Source organism: Sarcophilus harrisii, chromosome 4, assembly GCF_902635505.1.
Source record: "Sarcophilus harrisii chromosome 4, mSarHar1.11, whole genome shotgun sequence".
Classification (NCBI taxonomy): domain Eukaryota; kingdom Metazoa; phylum Chordata; class Mammalia; order Dasyuromorphia; family Dasyuridae; genus Sarcophilus; species Sarcophilus harrisii.
In genome coordinates this window covers 451,921,223-451,939,803 of record NC_045429.1, presented here as the reverse complement: position 1 = coordinate 451,939,803, position 18,581 = coordinate 451,921,223, and the positions used below count along the sequence as shown (strand labels likewise).

Sequence of the window (18,581 nt, the reverse complement as noted above, 5' to 3'; positions counted from 1 at the left end):
CAAAACTGTCTCTGCTGTGACTGGCACAGTAGGTGAGATGTCATAGAGGGTTCGGGGACATTAACAGGCGAGATGGGGGTAACAAATCTCCAACAATGTATCCTTGAAGCCCCAGATCTCTGAAAAGAGACCCTGAAATTATAACTCCTGCCCTTTGGGGGAAAAGTGGCAATTTCATAGGAGGACACTTTCCTCCCTCATTTTGAGAAATGATTGGAAGGATTAGTGAGAGATAATTAGGCTGAACACTTCAAAGAATAGCCCTTTAAAAAATTATTTCTTTTGTTAATATATTCTTTTCTTGTTTATTTTCACTTACAAGAATGTCCCTCTATCCCCCTAACAAAAATAAATAAATAAATAAGCAGCTCAGGAAAACCACCCACCATAATAACTGAGCCTGAGAGTAGATGCAATATCCACATCTGTGGCCCCCCCTTCTCTGACAAAAGGGCACAGAATGGTCCTGCACAGGTCTTATTCTTGTTCTTGCCAGAGTTGCTGATGGATGAGATGCCATATAGTGTGTTCGCTTGAAAGCACTTTCCCAAATGGCAGAGGCAGCTACCAAAACTGTAGTTTCCATTATTTTAAGAGAATCAGGGCCTGCTGCAGCCCCTAACTCGGGAGGGAAAAGAAGAGGCCCCTAAGGGCTAATAGGTGCTGGGACCTCTGGGAAAATCCCAGCCACAGGGTGTGTGATCTAAGAATGCTGCCACCTGGTGGCCAAGATACACAATCGGCTTCACACCAAGTTAACTCAATCGAATCCATGGTTGTTGAAAGCAAAAGAAGGAGGCAGGGGGGACCCCCCTCCTCCACTCAAATTCCACTCCAATATCCCATGTAACATAGAGCTTCTTGAGGCTGTGCTAGAAGATTTCAAATTGGGGCTGGGCATCCAGCCTGGAAAATCGGGAGTATGTCTATTTTCCAAAAACTTGCCAAGCTAAATGCAACCATCATGGGATTTTAGGATTATGGGTCTTAGGGTTGGACAGGATCTTCGAGGTCCTCTGTCCCCAGCTTCTTAAACTGTGGGTCATAACTCCATATGGGATCTCCTAAGTGAATGTGGAGCGTCATGAAATTATGATTTATTCGGTCAATGTTTGATTTGTAGACCTATCTTATACACCTGTATACCCAGGGTCACATAAAAATTTCTCAAGCAAAAAAGGGTCACAAATAGAGAAAGTTAAAGAAACCCTGAGATTCTAGTCTAACCCGTTTGTTTTACATATGGAGAAAGTGAGGCTAAGAAAAGTAGAGTGATTTAGTCTAAGATCATCCAGGTAGCACACAACAGATCGTGGGTTCAAATTCAAGTTCAGTGTTCTTCCACATGCTACATCATCTCTCAAATTTTGGTCACTAGATGATGAAAAAAATTATTTCTCTCATATTAATAACCAATTATTAAATCACTACTAAGGTTTTCTCCTTTTCTACTTCCTCATTCATTGCTAACCAATCAGAAGTGATTGCCATCCTCAGGAACACGACCTCTTCAAAAGCATATGAGCACTGAGTGGATTTCTTGGGGGATCTTTGGCATTAAAGAGAGCCCCTCACCTTTTGTTGTTATCGCTAGCATAGTTAAATAAAATGATTAATTGCCCAGAAATTATGTCTCTTGAACTTTTTATACATCACAATGACAATTGGGAATGGAAGCGACAAGGCACAGAAAATAGTGAAACTACTAAAGTACAGATGGATTGTATTCTCATCATGAGAAATAGCAACGATCCTTGAAATATAAAAGAAATAAGACTTCTGATCAAAACTAATTTAGGGAAGTTTGGCTGTACCAACAGGAGAATTAAAAAAAGGTATGTAATTAAACATTAAATTGTACTGATTCTAATATCTATGAGAAACATTCAAAGAAAGAAGAATAGATTCGGGTAGGCTGAAATAGCCAAGGAGGCTTTATAGAGCAGGTGGGATTCAAGCTGGGTCTTAAAGGATGGAAAAAGTTTGTACAAAGATAAAGGAAGACAGAAAGTGGCCACTTTCGTGTAGTCTTATCCACCATTCCCATAAATAAAGTCCTATTAATCTCACTTGTCTGCCATACAGACTTATCCTTCCAATTCCATGATCAAAATTGAATTCATTATCTGTCTGGAAAACAAATATTCTGTCTCCTAATTTCTTCATTTCAGTTAATGAGCCCCCAAATTTTCTAGTTAATTATATTCAAAATCTTGGAATGATCCTTGACTCTTCCTTCTCCCTCACCTCCCACATTCAGTTTCAAGTCCAATAAAGTTTAATTTTACAGTATCTCTCACATCCCTCCCCTCTTGTTCAATTTTAGTTGCCTTCAGATTAATCATCTCTTGCCCAGGCTGCTATAAGTAGCCTTTAATTGATCTCTCTGCCTCCAGGCATTTCCCTCTTCAACACATCCTTCATACTCCTGCAAAACCAGAGAATGGGTCTTGGATCTAGCCTCAAAGGCTACCTAGAACTCCTCCCTCTCCAACACTCTGATGAGTATTCATTTAACCTAGGCTTGAAAAACTCTTGGGAAGGAGAACTCGTTATTGTCCAAGGCAACTTGTTCTACTTCTGCAAAGTTCTCATTACAAGGAAGTCTTTCCTAGTATTGAGCGGAAATCTCTCTTACTGTCTATTCGTCATTCCTGTTTCTGCCCTCAGAGGCCAACTCTACCAAGTTTCTGATCCCTTTTCCATATGAGATTTTTCTACACTAGAAGATAACTATCATGTTCTCTTTTCCAAGCTAACCATACCTAGTTCTTCAGTTGATGATCCTACGACATAATTTGCAATCACTTCACCACCCTGCTCTCCCTTTTGTTGACATACTGAGCAATGGTACCTCCTAAGATGGGGGCACAGGGAACTGAATGGAATTTTAGCCACAATGTCATACTTTGCCGCATAGTGAATGTGCAGTCTGCTAAAATTCCCTAGGGAATTATGGGAATCTGGTACAGAGTAGGTACTCAATAAATACTTGATTGATTTCATCTATTAAATCTGTTGATTCAAATTTTATCTTATTCAATGCAGTCCATTGTAGAAATCACTTTAGAGCAGGGGTCATCAAACTTTTTAAATAGGGGGCCAGTTCACTGTCTCTCAGATTGTCGGAGGGCCAGACTACAGTAAAAACAAAAACTTTGTTTTGTGGGCCTTTAAATAAAGAAACTTCATAGCCCTGAGTGAGGGGGATAAACATCCTCAGCTGCCACATCTGGCTGGCAGGCTGTAGTTTGAGGACCCCTGCTTTAGAGGCTATCATTGCCCAGCTATGTGTCAAAGCAAATCTGAGAACAATGACATCTATGATTTCATCTTAGACACTGATAAAAAAAATAATTAAGCATCACTGGGCCAAGGACATTTCCCTAAAGTGATCCCATGATTTCTCCTCGAACCGGATCTCTCATCAGTTTCAAATCCATCTAGCTAGTTGTCATATCTCCACCTTGTGCAGAAGAACATGAGAGAATTTATCAAATCTTTCAGTGAAATCTAGTTATAACATATAAGCATTCTCCAGAATTACCAATCCAATAATTTACTGTCAGAAAAGGAAATGATATTAATCTAATTAACTAGTTATTGATAAAAATCATACTGGCTCTTAGCTATTTCTGCTTTTCTTTCTAAATGCTCATAAACCATTCCTTTAATAATAAGTACATCTTAGGATTTTGCCAAGAATTTAAATCAAGTTCAATGAATTACAGCTGCAATCTCTCCCCTTTTTTGAAAATTAGGACCATGAGCTTTCTCCATTTGAGTGAGAATTCTCCATTTCTTTATATAATCTTGTAAAGATCACTGAGAGTAGAACAGCATTTGCATTTAGGGTATGATATAGTTTGTTTGATATTCCCCTTTTTCTTCCTCCCAAACTCCCTTTTTTTCTTCCTCACTGAAATAATTTTTATTTATGTCTTTAGAATTTTATTCTTGAGAGCTTCCTACCTCTTCTGAATGAAAACTTTAGATGATACTCTATCTGAATCCTTTGAAATATGCTTTTGGAAAATACAATGTATGCATATTAGATGATGCTTGCCTTCCTCTTGCTTCAAGATCCCAAATTCTAATGTGGAATGACCACTTACCCTCAGGTCCTGATCATTTCTCTTTCAGTAGCTTTCTTGTTCAGAATCAGGACTCTAATAGCAATCTCCCTTGTCATTTCTTTTACCTTTGGAAGAAAGAAATTATCTAAGACAAATCAAGATTTCATTAGTTCTTCTGTTTTCAGCAAGTAGAACTCCAAGAGATGTCTAGATCACTGTAGTCCCCATCACTATTCTATCATGCTTCTATCCCAAGAAAAGCAGCTGTAAGATTCTACAAAGAGCCCCAGGACAAAAACATAAGGGAAACTGCTTAAGCAAACTTACAAAGAGGATGAAGGGATTTCCAGCATCCAGCAGCTGTGAATTGTCCCTTTCTCCTGAGTTCTCTAAGCTAGAGCATCTCTCTCTCTCTCTCTGGATTCTATATGGATAATGGGACAATGTGTCAATAGACTTTGGAGGAGTATTTTTGTGCTAACTATTCTTACTGATTTGTAAATACCCTTTCTAAAAGCTAATTAGGGGGGTAGCTAGGTGGTGCAGTGGATAGAGCACCAACCATGAAGTCAGGAAGACCCGAGTTCAAATTTGATCTCAGACACTTAACACTTCCTAGCTGTGTGACCCTAGGCAAGTCACTTAACCCCAATTACCCCAGAAAAAAAAACTAAGTCTGGCTGACATAATGATAAAGGGAAGTACACCTGTGGGGGGTTGTAAGCAATAATGGTATTACAAAAACAATCCCCAACTACTCAGGGAGATACAGTAATTATGCTCTGAATTCCTAACTTATTCTTGCAAGTGGGAGTTGAGACAATTCCAGAGGCTGTACATTGTGAACTTGCCCCCTTTTTCTCTGTAATAGCTCACTGAGTAAGTAGGTTTGTTTAGCAGTTAGAGATTCTTGCCAAGTCCTACTGCAAACAGCATTTTCCACTGCCTTCAGCGTAAGGAGTCTCAAACAGAAATCTTACTAACAGCAAGAACGAGCCTTCGGGGTCCTCCTTCTCCCACAGTTTACCAAATAAAATTCAAACTTTTTAGTCAGCCATTTAGGTCCCTAGTAAAAAGTCTGCCTCCAGCCTCAACATTTGATTCTATTAGTTTGTCCCTGAAACGCACTCCTATCCTAAAGCAGTTTCCTCATCTATAAAATGATGTTCAGCTAGATCAGAGGGGGGGCATGCAAACAGTGACCCTGATTAAAATATAACTGGGGAATAGTTGACAAATAAAACACAAAAGAACTTGATGTTACTATGTGGTTTTCTACATGGCCCTATTTCTGTTTGCGTTTTGAGCTGATGGGCTATATTTAATCTGATAATCTGATCATATCATTGACTTGGTCAACAAGCATTTATTAAGCACCAGCAAAGACGGACGTAACTTGCTGTTACGGAGCTCACTTTCTAACAAAGACACGAATGGAGCTAGGTATGTACCTAGTTGGAAGTAAGGCCCGAACAGGCCTCCCGAAGGCGAGATTTAAGCTGAATCTTGAAGAAGATGGAGAATCTAAGGGTGAGAAGGGAGAGCATTCTAGGCTTGGAGGACAATCAGTCCAAAGGCATAAAAACAGGAAATGTAGTTTGATGCGCAACAACCATAAGTTACTTAAAAAAGTTTTATAGTAACTTTATGGTTGACTGCAAACAGTACCAAGTCTCTAACCCTGCCAAACAGATCTACCAACCCATGAGTGAACCTGATATTTCCTGCCAGGAAGTCAAGCCCTGTACTTGGCCAAGCATGGCACCATGGAAAGCAAAATGCCCTCTTCTCTTCCCCTGCTGGCCGGTGGGTGGGGATGTTATCAAGCTTCTCCTTTGTCGAATTAAAATTTTAAAAAATCAGTAAAAAAAAAAAAAAAAAAATTCTTGGTTTAGAAAAGAATTAAATGACCTTAACCTTTACCTGAATATCTGAAAAATAATCACATGGGAGACGATAGCTGCTTTATTCAGGCAGGTAAAGCTAAGGACGGTGTGAGGAGACAAGTGTAGAGTTCATTTAAGGAAGAACTTGCCGATAATGAAAGTCATATTATTAGAAAGTTTGGATCGTCATCCAAAATCGGAGGTAGTGGATTCTCCATCAACCCAAGTATTTTAGCAAAGGCTTAAATGAAAAAAAATTAGGCGTGGGGTGATAGAAGCTCGGACTAGAGGATGAAGAGACAAGGGGGAAAACCCCAAAACTGAAGAATAAAGTAATTTATAGCGCGCTCTTGCTCCCCCTTCTGACAGAACTGTGCCATGCCTGCTTTGACTCAGAAGGTAGAAAGGGGCTTTGAAGTGGGACAGCTCAGCCCCTCCCCCCGGCGCTATCCCAGGCTTCCTAGGGTGGTCGCAAAAACTCCTATTTCCAGAATTAAAACAAGCCTTTATGGGGGGGAGGGGGAGGGGCTTTTTTATCCTCGTCACTTTAGACGGCACCGAGACCTTCGGAACGAACAAATAAATATTCCGGTTTCCGAGGTTCGGGTCCCGGATAATCTGACTCGGGGGTCTAAGCCAATGGGGGAGGGGCCAGCCCCCCCCAGCCCCCCCAGGACCTGGCCAGGCCGGATGGCAGAGGAAGGCATTAACGAGGGGCTGCCGTTTGACCCTGACGGGGTCACTTCCCCTCTCTGGGCCTCAGTTTCTCCAATTGTAAAAGCGGAGGGGGGAGGGGAGGAGGGAAGGGGGGAGGGGGAATCCCTGCAACGCCTTCCAGCTCTGATCAGGGAATCTGTGGCCTGTGCCTAAAAAGCCACGCCCCTTCCTGAGCCTGTTTCCCTATCTGTAAGATGAGACGATGGGGGGCGCTATACGGAGTGAGTGCGAGGTCAAGGTAGGTTCAGGGAACTAGGGAACCCGGAGCAGTTAAACCGTCGCCAGTCTCGTCGCCGCCGCCGCCGTGCGCACCCCCCGCGCGCGCTCCCTGAGAAACTGCGGCTGCGCAGCGAGCGCGCCTGCCTGCCCCGCCCTTGTCACCATGGAAACACAAGGGTAGCAAATCAGCGAGAACTTTCTTCTAGGCCACGCCCCACGCGGATCTCGGAGTCCTGGCAACGGCGGCGCCTGCGGGCTGGGGCCCAGGCCTGGCGGCGGGAGATGCCCGGGCGAACAGGGCCGGCGCCATGCTTAAGGCCAAGATCCTGTTCGTGGGGCCTTGTGAGGTGGGCGCGGCGGGCGGGGGGTGAGGGGGGCGGCCTGCGGGCCGTGTGGCCGCCCCCGAACCTCGGCGTCTTCCTCTGGGAACAGGGGCGGAAGTGAGGGCGAGGGCGGACCCGACTCGAGTCCTCCGCCCTACCCTGGGGCGGTGCTCCCGGGTTAGGGGTGGGGGAGGGCTGTGGGGGAGGGGCGGGGTGCCCACCCCCTCGACCGACGGAGAAACTGAGACCCGGGGAGGGGCGCGACTTAGATCGCGGAGCTAGAGCCTGAATCCTTGCCGTCGAATCCCCTCTTTCGGCAAACGTGGAAACTGAGGCTTGGAGAGGGTGAGGGGCTTGCAGTCAGAGGAATGGTAGGTTTGCTGCCGAAAGGCCCCGCCCCCCTTGAATGTCTAGCCCAGTCCCCTCGCACTTCCTCTGGGGCTAAATTCTGTGCTGAGCTGGGCTTGGGCCCAGAGAGGCGGAAACAGACGTTGCCTTCAGGGGGCTTGCGTTCTGTCGGAGTGTGGGAGCAACTGAGCCCCCCGCGGCCAGAGACAGACCAAGAGCCTTCAGAACAAGGACCCCTGATCGGGGCAGGAAGCTTTTTAAAACATGTGTTTGGGAATTAATTTCTTTCCAAATTATAAAATTCCACCCCAAAAAGGTGAAGCCCCAGCCTTAGAGGATCAGCCTCAAATTTTGCAAATGCGTTACCTCGGGATCCAGGGATGGAGTCACTTGATAAAAATCATAGGGATTACAGATCTCAGGGCACTAGAACCCTTAGACTGACCCTCTTATTTCACAAATAAACTGAGACCCAGGGAGGCGAAACAGACGCCCTGCCCAAAGTCACACCAGCGGGGACTCGGAGCATCCGCGAGTCTGACGTCCTCCTTCCTGCTGCTGGAATCAAGGTCCCATGGCCAGAGCCTCAGGTTTTATGCGGACGGGCACTGATCCTGCCAGGAGCCGAGAGAACTCGGCTGTGGGGTCATGAGGGGAACCACAGAAGCCAGTTAGCCCAGTTGTAATTACTGTTGAGACAGACCCAGTGAAGTGCCTTGGCCCGCTGCAATGGGGGTGTCTTTTGGGGAATGTGTTGTTGTACTGCATGTCAGTGAAGGGTCTTTCTGATTTCAATCCCTGTGACTCTGTGAACCCAACCTTTAGTGGAACAAAATAAAAATGCTATCACTCTGCACAGAGCGGCAAAACTGTCCTGGCTAACTTCCTGACGGAGTCCTCTGACATCACCGAGTATAACCCAACGCAGGGTGTGAGGTGAGTTCTGAGCCCCGGTTTGTCTTCTGGAGGTTTTCCTTTCCCCCTGGCCGGGGCCGGGGAGGGAGGGGATGTTCGGCGAGCACCAGACGCATTATGTCTCCCAAATCCATTTGTGTCTTTAGGATCCTGGAATTTGAGAACCCCCAAGTAACTAGCAACAACAAAGGGACAGGGTGTGAGTTTGAGCTGTGGGACTGCGGAGGAGATAGAAAGTAAGTGCTTTTCAGTTTTCTCAGGGGGAAGGGAGAGAGAGAGAGTGTGTGTGTGTGTGTGTTTTCCATTCATGTCTGACTCTTTGTGACCCATTTTGGGTGTTCTTGGCAAAGATACTGGAATGGTTTCCCATTTCCTTCTCTAGCTCATTTCACAGATGAGGAAACTGAGGTAGGCAGGATGAAGTGACTTGCCCAGAGTCACACAGCTTATGAGGGTCTGAGGCTGGATCTGAACTCAGGATGATGAATCTTCCCAATCCCAAGCCCAGTGCTGTGCCCACTGTACCAGCTAACTGCCCTTGTGTTTGTGGCCTTGTGCAGTTTGTGGCCTTAAGCCTGTAAATGTCTCTTTTTGGACTCGATGGAATGAGATCAACAAGCATGTTCATTGCAAACAGACAAGACCCTCGAAGACACAGCCCTCCCTGGGCAGACCCCCCTGACCAGGCTCTTGTCTTCCTCGGCAGGTTTGAATCGTGCTGGCCCGCCCTCATGAAGGATTCTCAAGGGGTGGTGATCATCTTCAATGCTGACATCCCCAGCCACCTGAAGGAGATTGAAATGTGGCATTCCTGCTTCGTGCAGCAGCAGCTGCTGCAGGACAATCAGTGTCTCCTAATTGCGCACCACAAGCCAGGCTCTGGAGTGGACAAGAGCAGCCTGTCTTTGGGTAAGGAGGCTGGAAATGCTCATTGTAAAGAGAACTTTGGTTCTTTTTGCATATTTTCTCAGAAGTCCTTCTCAACTTTTTGTGGCGGAGCTTCTCACAGCGCCTTAAAGATTAAACCCATGAATGTGTGTCTCATTGACCCCGATCTGACGCTTACAGTCTTGTGGGCTTTGCTTGCTGTCTTACCTTAGTTCCTTTGCTGTCTATTTTAAAAAACCCATCATTGGAACATAATTGACATAATAAAATAAAATTGACATAAAGACCCCTTCATCCAATCCAGTTATATATCTCAGAAAACTGATGCTCCCAGAGATTACCATCATATTGATAGTCATTTTGATAAAGAAGTAACCCTCAGAAAGTTTTTACCACTATCTTCAACATAGATCTAGTACCTCCTGTATGTAGGGAATTTTGCAAGGTACTGTCTTATTATACATGCTAGTATATCAATGTATTTGAAGAATTGGACTCACTACAAACACATCTACAGAGATAAAACATGAGGGATGAAACCCAGAATTTCACTCGTTTAGGGAAATTCAAGTCAGCAAACTCTCAGAGTTTGCAGTACTGAGAAGTACGTATCTAAGAGGCTGGATAGGAGTTCCCATTTTCCTGGTGCTCCCCCCTAAAGCACACTGCCTAACAGAGATTAAGGGGGGGGGGGGGGAGAAGAACTCTTAAGATGAAAAACATGTAATTACCAAACTAATGTAATTATGTATAGTAAGTTGGCACTCTGGACCATGAACTATGAAATGAAAATGTCTTCAGGTTACATTTTGGCTCCAATGTTTGTTTTTTCGTGATTTTTTTCAAGCATATTTAATGAGCTTTTGTTCAGTAACTGAAGATAATTAATGAAATTAGGCATTTCCTTTCAATCTCCTGTCTTCACTGTGGTAAAAAAAAAAATAATAATAATCTAAAGAAAATCCCAGTCAGCCGTGTGACTTATATATTACAGAAATGGTACACTGTATAATAGTTTGGGAAATTACCATCATTGCTTTTATCCTTTGCTCATTGTCCCAGCTTAGTGCAAAGTGGATAAGAGGACTGGGCTTAGAATTAATTAGGAAGACTCATCTTCATGAGTTCACATTCAGCCTGAGGCACTTACTAGCTGGATGACCCTAGAAGACACTTAGCTTCATTTGCCTCAGTTTCCTCATTTGTAAAATGATCTGGAGAAGGAAATAGTCAACCATTCCTAGAAAAGCCAAGTGGGGCTAGGAAGAGTCAGAAAACCAGCTGGAGGACAAAAATTGCTCATTGTAAATGTTTGAACTATCTTAATCAAAGTAAATGGAAAATCATTCCATAAGCATTTATTATGTATCTATTGTGTGTCTGGCACAAAACATGTTTTAAGGGATTTTGGTGGCAGTGGGATCTATAGTTGGGACACTACATTATTGCCAAATGGTGGACTGGAGCTGACCCTGCCTTAAACCAACCTTAAATACTATTTCATTTTAGAATATTAGAAAATTGTAGAGACTTGTGCTTTTAAAAGTCAACCACTGGGCCTCAGAGTTCTGAATGGATCCAGTTTCTGTGCACATACACACACACAAACACAAACACACACTCACTTAATGCTTTCCTTCTCCCAACCCACTTGGGTCTGTCCTGACTTCCCCTCAACTCCCAAAACAAGCAACCCCAAGTGTGGCTAAGCAGGTTGCTCAGATGTCAGGGGCGCCAACTGCCCTGGTTGGCGTTTCAAGCCCTTCATAACTGGCCCCATCTTGACTGCACTTGGGGCATTCCCTCTGCCATCACTGAGCCTTGGCTTTGGCTATACCTCCCCCTTTCTCAGCTTGGCTATTCTCCCCCAGGTATTTGTCCCCCTTCTCCACGACCTCAGGCTAGTTTCTATCCATGCCCTTCATATTTTGCCCATCCGTGCCCACACCTTAGCACAAACTCCCCCTGAGTGCCGGGCACCTCACTCGGGGCTGGCGCATGGTGGATGCTCTGAGGAATGATCGATACCCTCCTGTTTCACATTGCAGCCGCACCTCTAAACAAACTGAAACTGGTCCACTCCAACCTGGAGGAGGAGCCTGAGGAGATCCGCGTGGAATTCATCAAGTACTTGAAAAGTATCGTCAGTTCAGTGTCTGAGAGCAGAGATCGGGAAGAGATGTCAATCATCACCTAACCTGACCATCACTCCTTCTTCACATGAGAAGACTTGCCGTCATCTTGGGTGCGCCTGAAAGCCGCCTTCTGCCCACCCCATGCCCAGGTTTGAAATCTCTCTGAAGGCACCAAGATCTGCCGAGAGGTTGGGCTTCCTCTGCTGGAAGTCGGTGACTGTCCGGATACCGACTATGAATACCGACTATGAATACCGACCGTTGGTGAATTTGTCCGTTTCTTATATTGTCAGAAACCTGTCAAGTCAGGCTTAGTTTTGTTTGTTTAATTTTTGTTTCTTCTGAAATGTTATTGCTATTGTTCAGCGATCAATCTGTCCCTCAGGATGGTTGCTGTGGATGTGTAATAATCAAATGTGTTGTCTTCTCAATAATAAGCGTAATGGAATGTTTATTTTTATATAGAATTCCATAATGTTATGAAAACTCTGCTAAATGGATTAGGGGCTTCAAGGCCAGTTATTAGAAATAAGAGTTTCATCAACATCAGGGCAATTTCATCCTTACCAAACTGCTGCTTCCCATAAAAGGGAAGCTATATTTTCATATCACCTAATTTGTGAAAAACGCTAAAGGATTCATATCCAAAGGTTATAAAGGCATGTGGCTTTCAATTCATTGAATAAGCAAATTTTCATGTTTTTTGAGATGGATTTTTCTTTTTCCCTACTGCCTTTATAACTGTCTTAAATATTGTCATATGTAACTAGTCAGAAATAAACTATCAGTACATATAGCTTAAAACTATAGCTCCATTCATGTGTGTGTACATATAAACAGACGAATGTACACGTATCTCATACACATGCACATAGACACATTATAGTAAAAAAAGAACGACTTTTGCAGCTTCAGTTTCCTTGTCTGTAAAATTAGGAAAATGCTAACACCTATATTCCAGGGTATTTGTGAGGCTCAAATGTGATAACATGTAACGATCAAATGAGAACATACATAAAACACTTTGCAAAACTTAAAAAGTGTCACATAAATGCTGATTGTTATGGATAAATGTGAATAAATTGAAGTCAGTTAATCAAATATTAAGTACCTTCTATGTGCCAGACATGAATTTTATTCTTAAAATTAGGTTAAGATAGAGATGACTTCAATCAAATATTAAGCACCTTCTATGTACCAGATATAAATTTTATTCTTAAAATTAAAATAGAGATGTGGGAAATCTCATGTCTATCACCAGCTGTTTCAGACCCTTAGTTTCAGATCCACATTGTCTCTATGATAATGCCTTCTCCACTGCCTTAGCTTCTACATGTTCAAAAGTGGACTCATCCTCTTCCTCCCCACATTGTCCCTATCCCCTATGTACACCTGGCTGTCATGTTCCATTGCTTATAGCTCTGTGACATCTCCTGTAACTCTTCCCTTCTCTCCATTCCCTCTGCCACCATCCTAGTTCAGGTCTTCATCTTCTCTGTATTCATTTATTCAAAAAAACCATATTTGAGTGACTATGCTGAATATCCTCAACCCCAAAGATAAGGTATATGATCCCTTTCTTCCCAGAACTAGACTGTTGAATTAATTTCCTCTCTGGCTTAGACTATAACATCAGATCATCATGCTGTTTCCAGCTTAATGTTTCTGGCACCTGCAGGGCTTTGTAACCCCTCTGTTTAGAAGCCTTTAGTACTTCCACATTTTCTATTAAAGTCCAGATTTCTTTACTTGGAATTCAAGGCACTCTTGACATTTGGCCCTGAAGCTCCTTATCAGCTTTGCTTCCCACTACTCCTTCAGTTGCCCTACAATCTGAAGCCCCTTCCTGTCTCCACACCTTTGCTCCCATTTGTACTGCCTAGAATCCCCTTTCTCTAAATCTCCACTGTCCAATCCATTTGTCACCCAGTTCCAATGCTTCCACTTTTCTGCAGCTTGCCATGAAATCACTAAAGGAACAGGTTTGAGCTTCCAAGTATTTTGGTTTGTTAAATGATGTATGCCAAAAAACTAAGAAAGTCTTCCTCAGCTTAGGGTTGGACCCTACATACAGGAGGAAACAAATTTTTATACATTAAAAATGTCACCTAAAAGGAAACAAAACAACACTAGGTAATTTGATTTCTAATTGGAGAGAAGATTAGGGACTTGAGCGTTGGGAGGGGGAGAACAAACGGGTACAGTTTCCCGAAATATCCCATTCCCCCAAGTGTCAGTAGCAATCAAAGGAAAATGGAAGCAATAACTGATGAGTACTGGACCAGTTTTCAGAGAAGATGTGGTTTTGCTTGAGATGTACAATTGTGAGAAAGCTTGAGTTACTCTGGATCCAACTGGTTTCTGATCTGCATAAGTTACATCCTTGGTTAAGGGTCTCTAAATAAGAGGTGTGGAGGTGGTCCAACTTCCAGGACTGCGCTCAAAAAAGGCAATAAGGTTTTCTCCCAATTTCCACAATTGACTAGTTACAAGATGGAGTCAGTGGGGTCCTCTCAATTCCCACTTGCTGTCCCCTTCAATTTCTTCACATGATCCTCGGCTAAAAAGGAATCTGCCTTTCTCTGAACACTTGGGATCCTAGATCTGGAGCTAGATGCAAGTGCAGGGTCCGTCCAAGGCAGATGCTGGGAATGGACCCAAGGATGCTCAACAATGTAGTCAGGTCGTGGAAGTGGTGTCCGAAGCAGGATTTGAAATTAAATGTTTTCCTGGTCCTCATCTCACTGCTAACACCTTAGATAGGAAATGCTGTGAGGGCAAGGGGTTTCCTTCCCCCAAAGTGCTTTACACATGGTAGGCACTCCCAAGTATCCCAGTTTTTGAAGACTGGGACCAAAGAACTAAAGAGAATATCATTTCTCTTCAGCACTATTTATATAAGGGGGGGTGGACCAAAGAATTCAAGAGAACCCCATATGTATTATCTTTGTTTGGGTAATAGGGTGGACCAAAGAACTAAAGAGAATCTAATTTCACAATAAATTGAGCAGATCCATCCATTTGTAAGTGGCCATTTTCTTTTCATCAGCTAGTCCCCCGGCTAGATTTTTCATGATTTGCCAATTGAGCTGTCACTTCTGACAACTAATTGGATCTAATTGCTCTTTTAGAGTACCGTAATTACAGCCAGCATTGTGTAATCATAAAGGAAAATTTCACCCAGGTCTTATTGTTGTGTCAATCAACAGTGACTATTACTTAAGGAATGAGGACCAAGAGTGGGGGGGGAAAAAAGTGGCCCAAGAAAAGGTCTTTCGTCTCTTAAGGAGCTGGTCTCTGAGTTGAGACAAAACATGTAGGTATGACCATTGTCCTAGTGACCGCCATAATGCTTACAAGGCTTCCCAGGATATAGGATGAATGCTCTCTAGAATTTCAGTGAAAAGCCCTGCAATCTATACTTTTAACATTGTATACAGATGACAAAAAAAGGAGAAATACAACATAGATTAAATTAGTGCTGAGTCCCTTACTTGGTCATCTTAGTTATGTCCAACTCGTTCTGACCTCATTTGGGATTTTCTTGACAAAGATAGTGGAGTCATTTGCAGGTCCTTCTCTAGCTCATTTTACAGATGAGGAAATTGAGGCACACAGGATTAAATTCTTCTCCCAAGATCACACAGCTAGTAAGTATCTGGGGCCACATTTGAACTCAGAAAAATTAGTCTCCCTGACTCTAGATTCAGTACTCTTATCAATCACAGATTCATAGGTCGGGAAATAGAAAGACGCTCAGAGGACATTGAGTCCAATCTTGTCATTTTTCAGATGAGGAAGCTGCAGCCCAGATTGGGAAAGGACTTAACCACAATCACGCAGATCATTTGCATCAGAGGCAGCAACTGAGCCAGGTCCCCAGTGTCCAAGACCACTATCCATTCCATGGTCCCCCACTGGGTTCCCTCCAGAGAAGAAGGCTGTGTGATTGTTTCCTGTAGCAATTCCTTTCTCCTCCTGTTGGTCATCTTGGGTGTTTATAAATTTAGAAAATGTTTATCTTATAATGTTTAATAAAAGCACTTCTACCCACGCTCTCAGTCAGCTTTTATGGTTACCAAATTTTTCAAGCTTGCAGAAGTGAGTTTCAAAATGATTAATTCCTATATATGGAGATGTCAACATCATCATAATCTGAAATAGGCTCAATGTGATCAGGAACAGAAACTCTCTTTTTCATTACAGTTGAATAAGGTTGCTGGCTTTCATTTTCCTGTAGAGCTTTAAAACAGAAAAAAATATCCTTAGGTGTCATATCTGATGTCCAAATTCACCTTCCTGACCATGAATTAAGACTTATGCAAACTAGAGTTTACTTCAGTGATTTTTGCTCTTCTAGTGAGATCAGTGTTTTGATTCCCATTTTACAAGTCAAATTTAGGCGTATATATAAAACATGTGTTGTAGGTATTTATGTATGTGTCTGTATGTGAGCCCGAAGGCAAAGATACTTCTAGCTCATCATCTTGTAGCTCAATTACATCAAGTTGCCCTGGACCCAGGAAAAAAGGTAAAATAAAGGCTTTCATCGCCACCAATTAGATTGTCAAATTGTAGGCAGTTGGACCAATTCAATAAATCACCCAACACCCAGTATTGTGCCCTGCACAGAATAAATACCTGAAAAGTGTTTATCAATTAAGCCAAATCCTGGTTTTCATGAGAAAATAGGAGCAATCCCATTTATCCTTTTTACATCCCATCAAGATTTGTCAACACTGTTTTATTAGAATAAAAATGTGGTATATGAGGATCAATTCTGATGGAAGTGGCTCTCTTCGGCAATGAGAGATTCAAGTCAGTTCCAATTGATCAGTGATGAACAGAACCAGCTACACCCAGCAAAAGAACATTGGGAAATGAGTATGGACCACAACATAGCATTTCCACTCTTTCTGTTGTTCTTTGCTTGCATTTTTGTTTTTCTCCCCAAGATTTTACTTTCTTTCTAAATCCAATATTTCTTGTGCAACAAAATAACTGTATGGATATGTATACATATATTGTATTTAACATATACTTTAACATATTTAACATGTGTTGGACTACCTGCCATCTAGGGAAGGGGGTGGAGGGAAGGAGGGGAAAAATTGGAACAGAAGTTTTTGCAAGGGTCAATGTTGAAAAATTACCCATGCATATGTTTTGTTAATAAAAAATATAAATTAAAAAAAAAAAGAATAAAAACATAGGCAGAAAAGACAAGAATGGTTACTGGGGACGGAACAAGAGGGAGAATATGGCAGCTTTCCAAGAAAGAGAGAGTTAGATGAAAGGAAATTGGACGGTGTAAACTACAGACTCTGAAATCCATCTTTTAATTCCATTTTTGGACAGTATGTAGCTGAATCATCATCGTAGCTGACATTTATATAGCACCTACTTTGTGCCAGGCACCATGCTAAGCATTTTACAATTATCTCATTTGGTGGTCCTAACAACCCTGGGAGGTAGGTGCTATTATTATTATCCTCATTTACAGATGAAGAAACTGAGGAAAACGAAGGTCAAATGATTTGCCTGGGATCACACAGTGTCTGAGACTATATTTAAACTCGGGTCTGTACTAATTCCCAAGTCCAGTGTTCTGTCCATGGGCCATCTAACTGCCCTAGAGAAGGTGGGATTTGAAAGGAGTCTTAAAGGGAACCAGGTTAACTAATAGGTGATGGGGAGAAGGAAGTGGGGCAGACTGAATCAGAAAGCTACTGTAGTAGTTCAGGTATGAGATGGGACAAAAGTTTGAACTGAGGAAGGTTCCAACTCATGATTCGAAAAGGAGAATCAGGAGAGATCGGGGTCACAAATGCCCAGAGAGAAGGAAGCATCTTCTCTCAGATTTCTTCAGCTTCCCAGCTGAAAAGCTAAAAGCCCATTTATGCTTAAAGCCTATCCCTCAACCTTAATGGCTGCTCTCTTAGTTTTTCCCCAACATCTGTCTGGTGTTTGTACACAGTCATTTGTGTCTTCCCAAGGAGAAAGAACCATCTGTGTGGCACTGGTAGATCGTAAGTGCTTAATAAATGACTATTGATGTGACCAGTTTTCATCTTTGTATAATAAAGTCCATTAAGTTGCAAATTCTAGAGGAATTAGTTATCCCAACCTAAATGAAACTAGCGTTAATAAGCGACGCTTACCGTAATTAAATGTATTTGCTGAAACTGGAACATTTCTAGGAGGCAGAGGGGGTAAAGACATGGATGTTTCATCGATGACATTCCTAAAAATACACATGGCTGCTGGTTATTGTTTTATTTCTCATCATTGAATTTAAAGAAAAACTACTGAAAATGTACATGGTTGAAAACAGTAATTTGCTGGCAAATGTTTAACAATCAACTCTACAGAATTCACATTTTCTCTGTTACTTTCAATCTAATTAACAAAACAATAAATCAGGCTCTGATATTCACACTTGGCCCTCATGAGCTGGTTAGAGCTGGTTCCCAGCTCAACCCTGGTTGAAAATTCAACATTTGAGTGACTTTCAAAATGATCCTTTTCTTCTCCCTAGTAAATCTTGAATATCTTTCGGAACTAACCCTTCAAATATAATTTCAATGGTCATCTTATGTAGAAAGAAAGTGATGAGATAATGACTGAATTTATAGTTCCAGCTCTAAATCTGTGTCCTTCTGCAACTACGATACCTTAGAAAACACAGATATAAAGATCTCCATCTCCAAAAGTGTCAGCATCCCCTTCCTGCTCAAAATGACGTTCATCAGAAAAGACCAATAACACAGATCTACTTTTGGCTCGTAGACAGGTTTCTTGACAAATTGGCTCCAATAACTTTCGGTATATAGAATCCTATTTTCCCATTTATTTTTATTATACAATTGGTATAGGTTTCTCAGTTTGATTCAAAACATAAAACCATAGTTAAGAATGCCACTGGCTTTCTAAAGTCAGAAAGGGAAAAACTAATTCTCTTGATAAAGTATTAATCAACATTCACAAAGTATGAATGGAAACTATCTTCTTGTTATGTTTAATACAATAGTTTGACGATTGATAATGCAGGCATATATTATGTAGCCTAAATCT

General features: G+C 42.3%; 2 protein-coding genes across 5 annotated transcripts in view; one reads left to right on the top strand and one right to left on the bottom strand.

Moving 5' to 3' along the window:
- The window catches only part of COL26A1 (collagen type XXVI alpha 1 chain), a 205,186-nt gene extending 198,489 nt beyond the window's left edge, over positions 1 to 6,697 (bottom strand). The window contains exons 1-2 of the mRNA XM_031968034.1: positions 6,000 to 6,697; positions 4,116 to 4,201 (exon numbers count right to left, since the gene is read on the bottom strand). The gene's annotated coding sequence lies outside the window, so the exon portion shown is untranslated. The remainder of the gene's footprint in view (positions 1 to 4,115; positions 4,202 to 5,999) is intronic.
- A 378-nt stretch (positions 6,698 to 7,075) lies between these two features.
- Positions 7,076 to 14,746, top strand: IFT22 (intraflagellar transport 22). 4 transcript variants are annotated; one of them, XM_031968039.1, is made up of 5 exons: positions 7,076 to 7,245; positions 8,395 to 8,505; positions 8,631 to 8,720; positions 9,191 to 9,393; positions 11,421 to 14,746. In XM_031968039.1, exons 4-5 carry the CDS (start codon positions 9,216 to 9,218, stop codon positions 11,567 to 11,569), a joined length of 327 nt encoding a protein of 108 aa, XP_031823899.1. In that variant the 5' UTR covers positions 7,076 to 7,245; positions 8,395 to 8,505; positions 8,631 to 8,720; positions 9,191 to 9,215; the 3' UTR covers positions 11,570 to 14,746. The 4 variants fall into 4 exon arrangements, with proteins under 4 accessions (XP_031823899.1, XP_031823897.1, XP_031823898.1 ...); XM_031968037.1 differs by having other exon boundaries at positions 7,079 to 7,245; positions 8,429 to 8,505; XM_031968038.1 differs by lacking the exon at positions 7,076 to 7,245 and adding an exon at positions 7,429 to 7,592 and having other exon boundaries at positions 8,429 to 8,505.
- The last annotated feature ends 3,835 nt before the right edge of the window (positions 14,747 to 18,581 follow it).

What these genes read in the sequence shown, in the direction of transcription:
- IFT22 (XM_031968037.1), top strand. Translation starts at nt 7,207, where the DNA reads ATGCTTAAGGCCAAGATCCTGTTCGTGGGGCCTTGTGAG. An exon ending in TGTTCGTGGGGCCTTGTGAG is followed by an intron (nt 7,246 to 8,428) that starts GTGGGCGCGGCG and finishes CACTCTGCACAG; the next exon opens with AGCGGCAAAACTGTCCTGGC. An exon ending in GACTGCGGAGGAGATAGAAA is followed by an intron (nt 8,721 to 9,190) that starts GTAAGTGCTTTT and finishes CTTCCTCGGCAG; the next exon opens with GTTTGAATCGTGCTGGCCCG.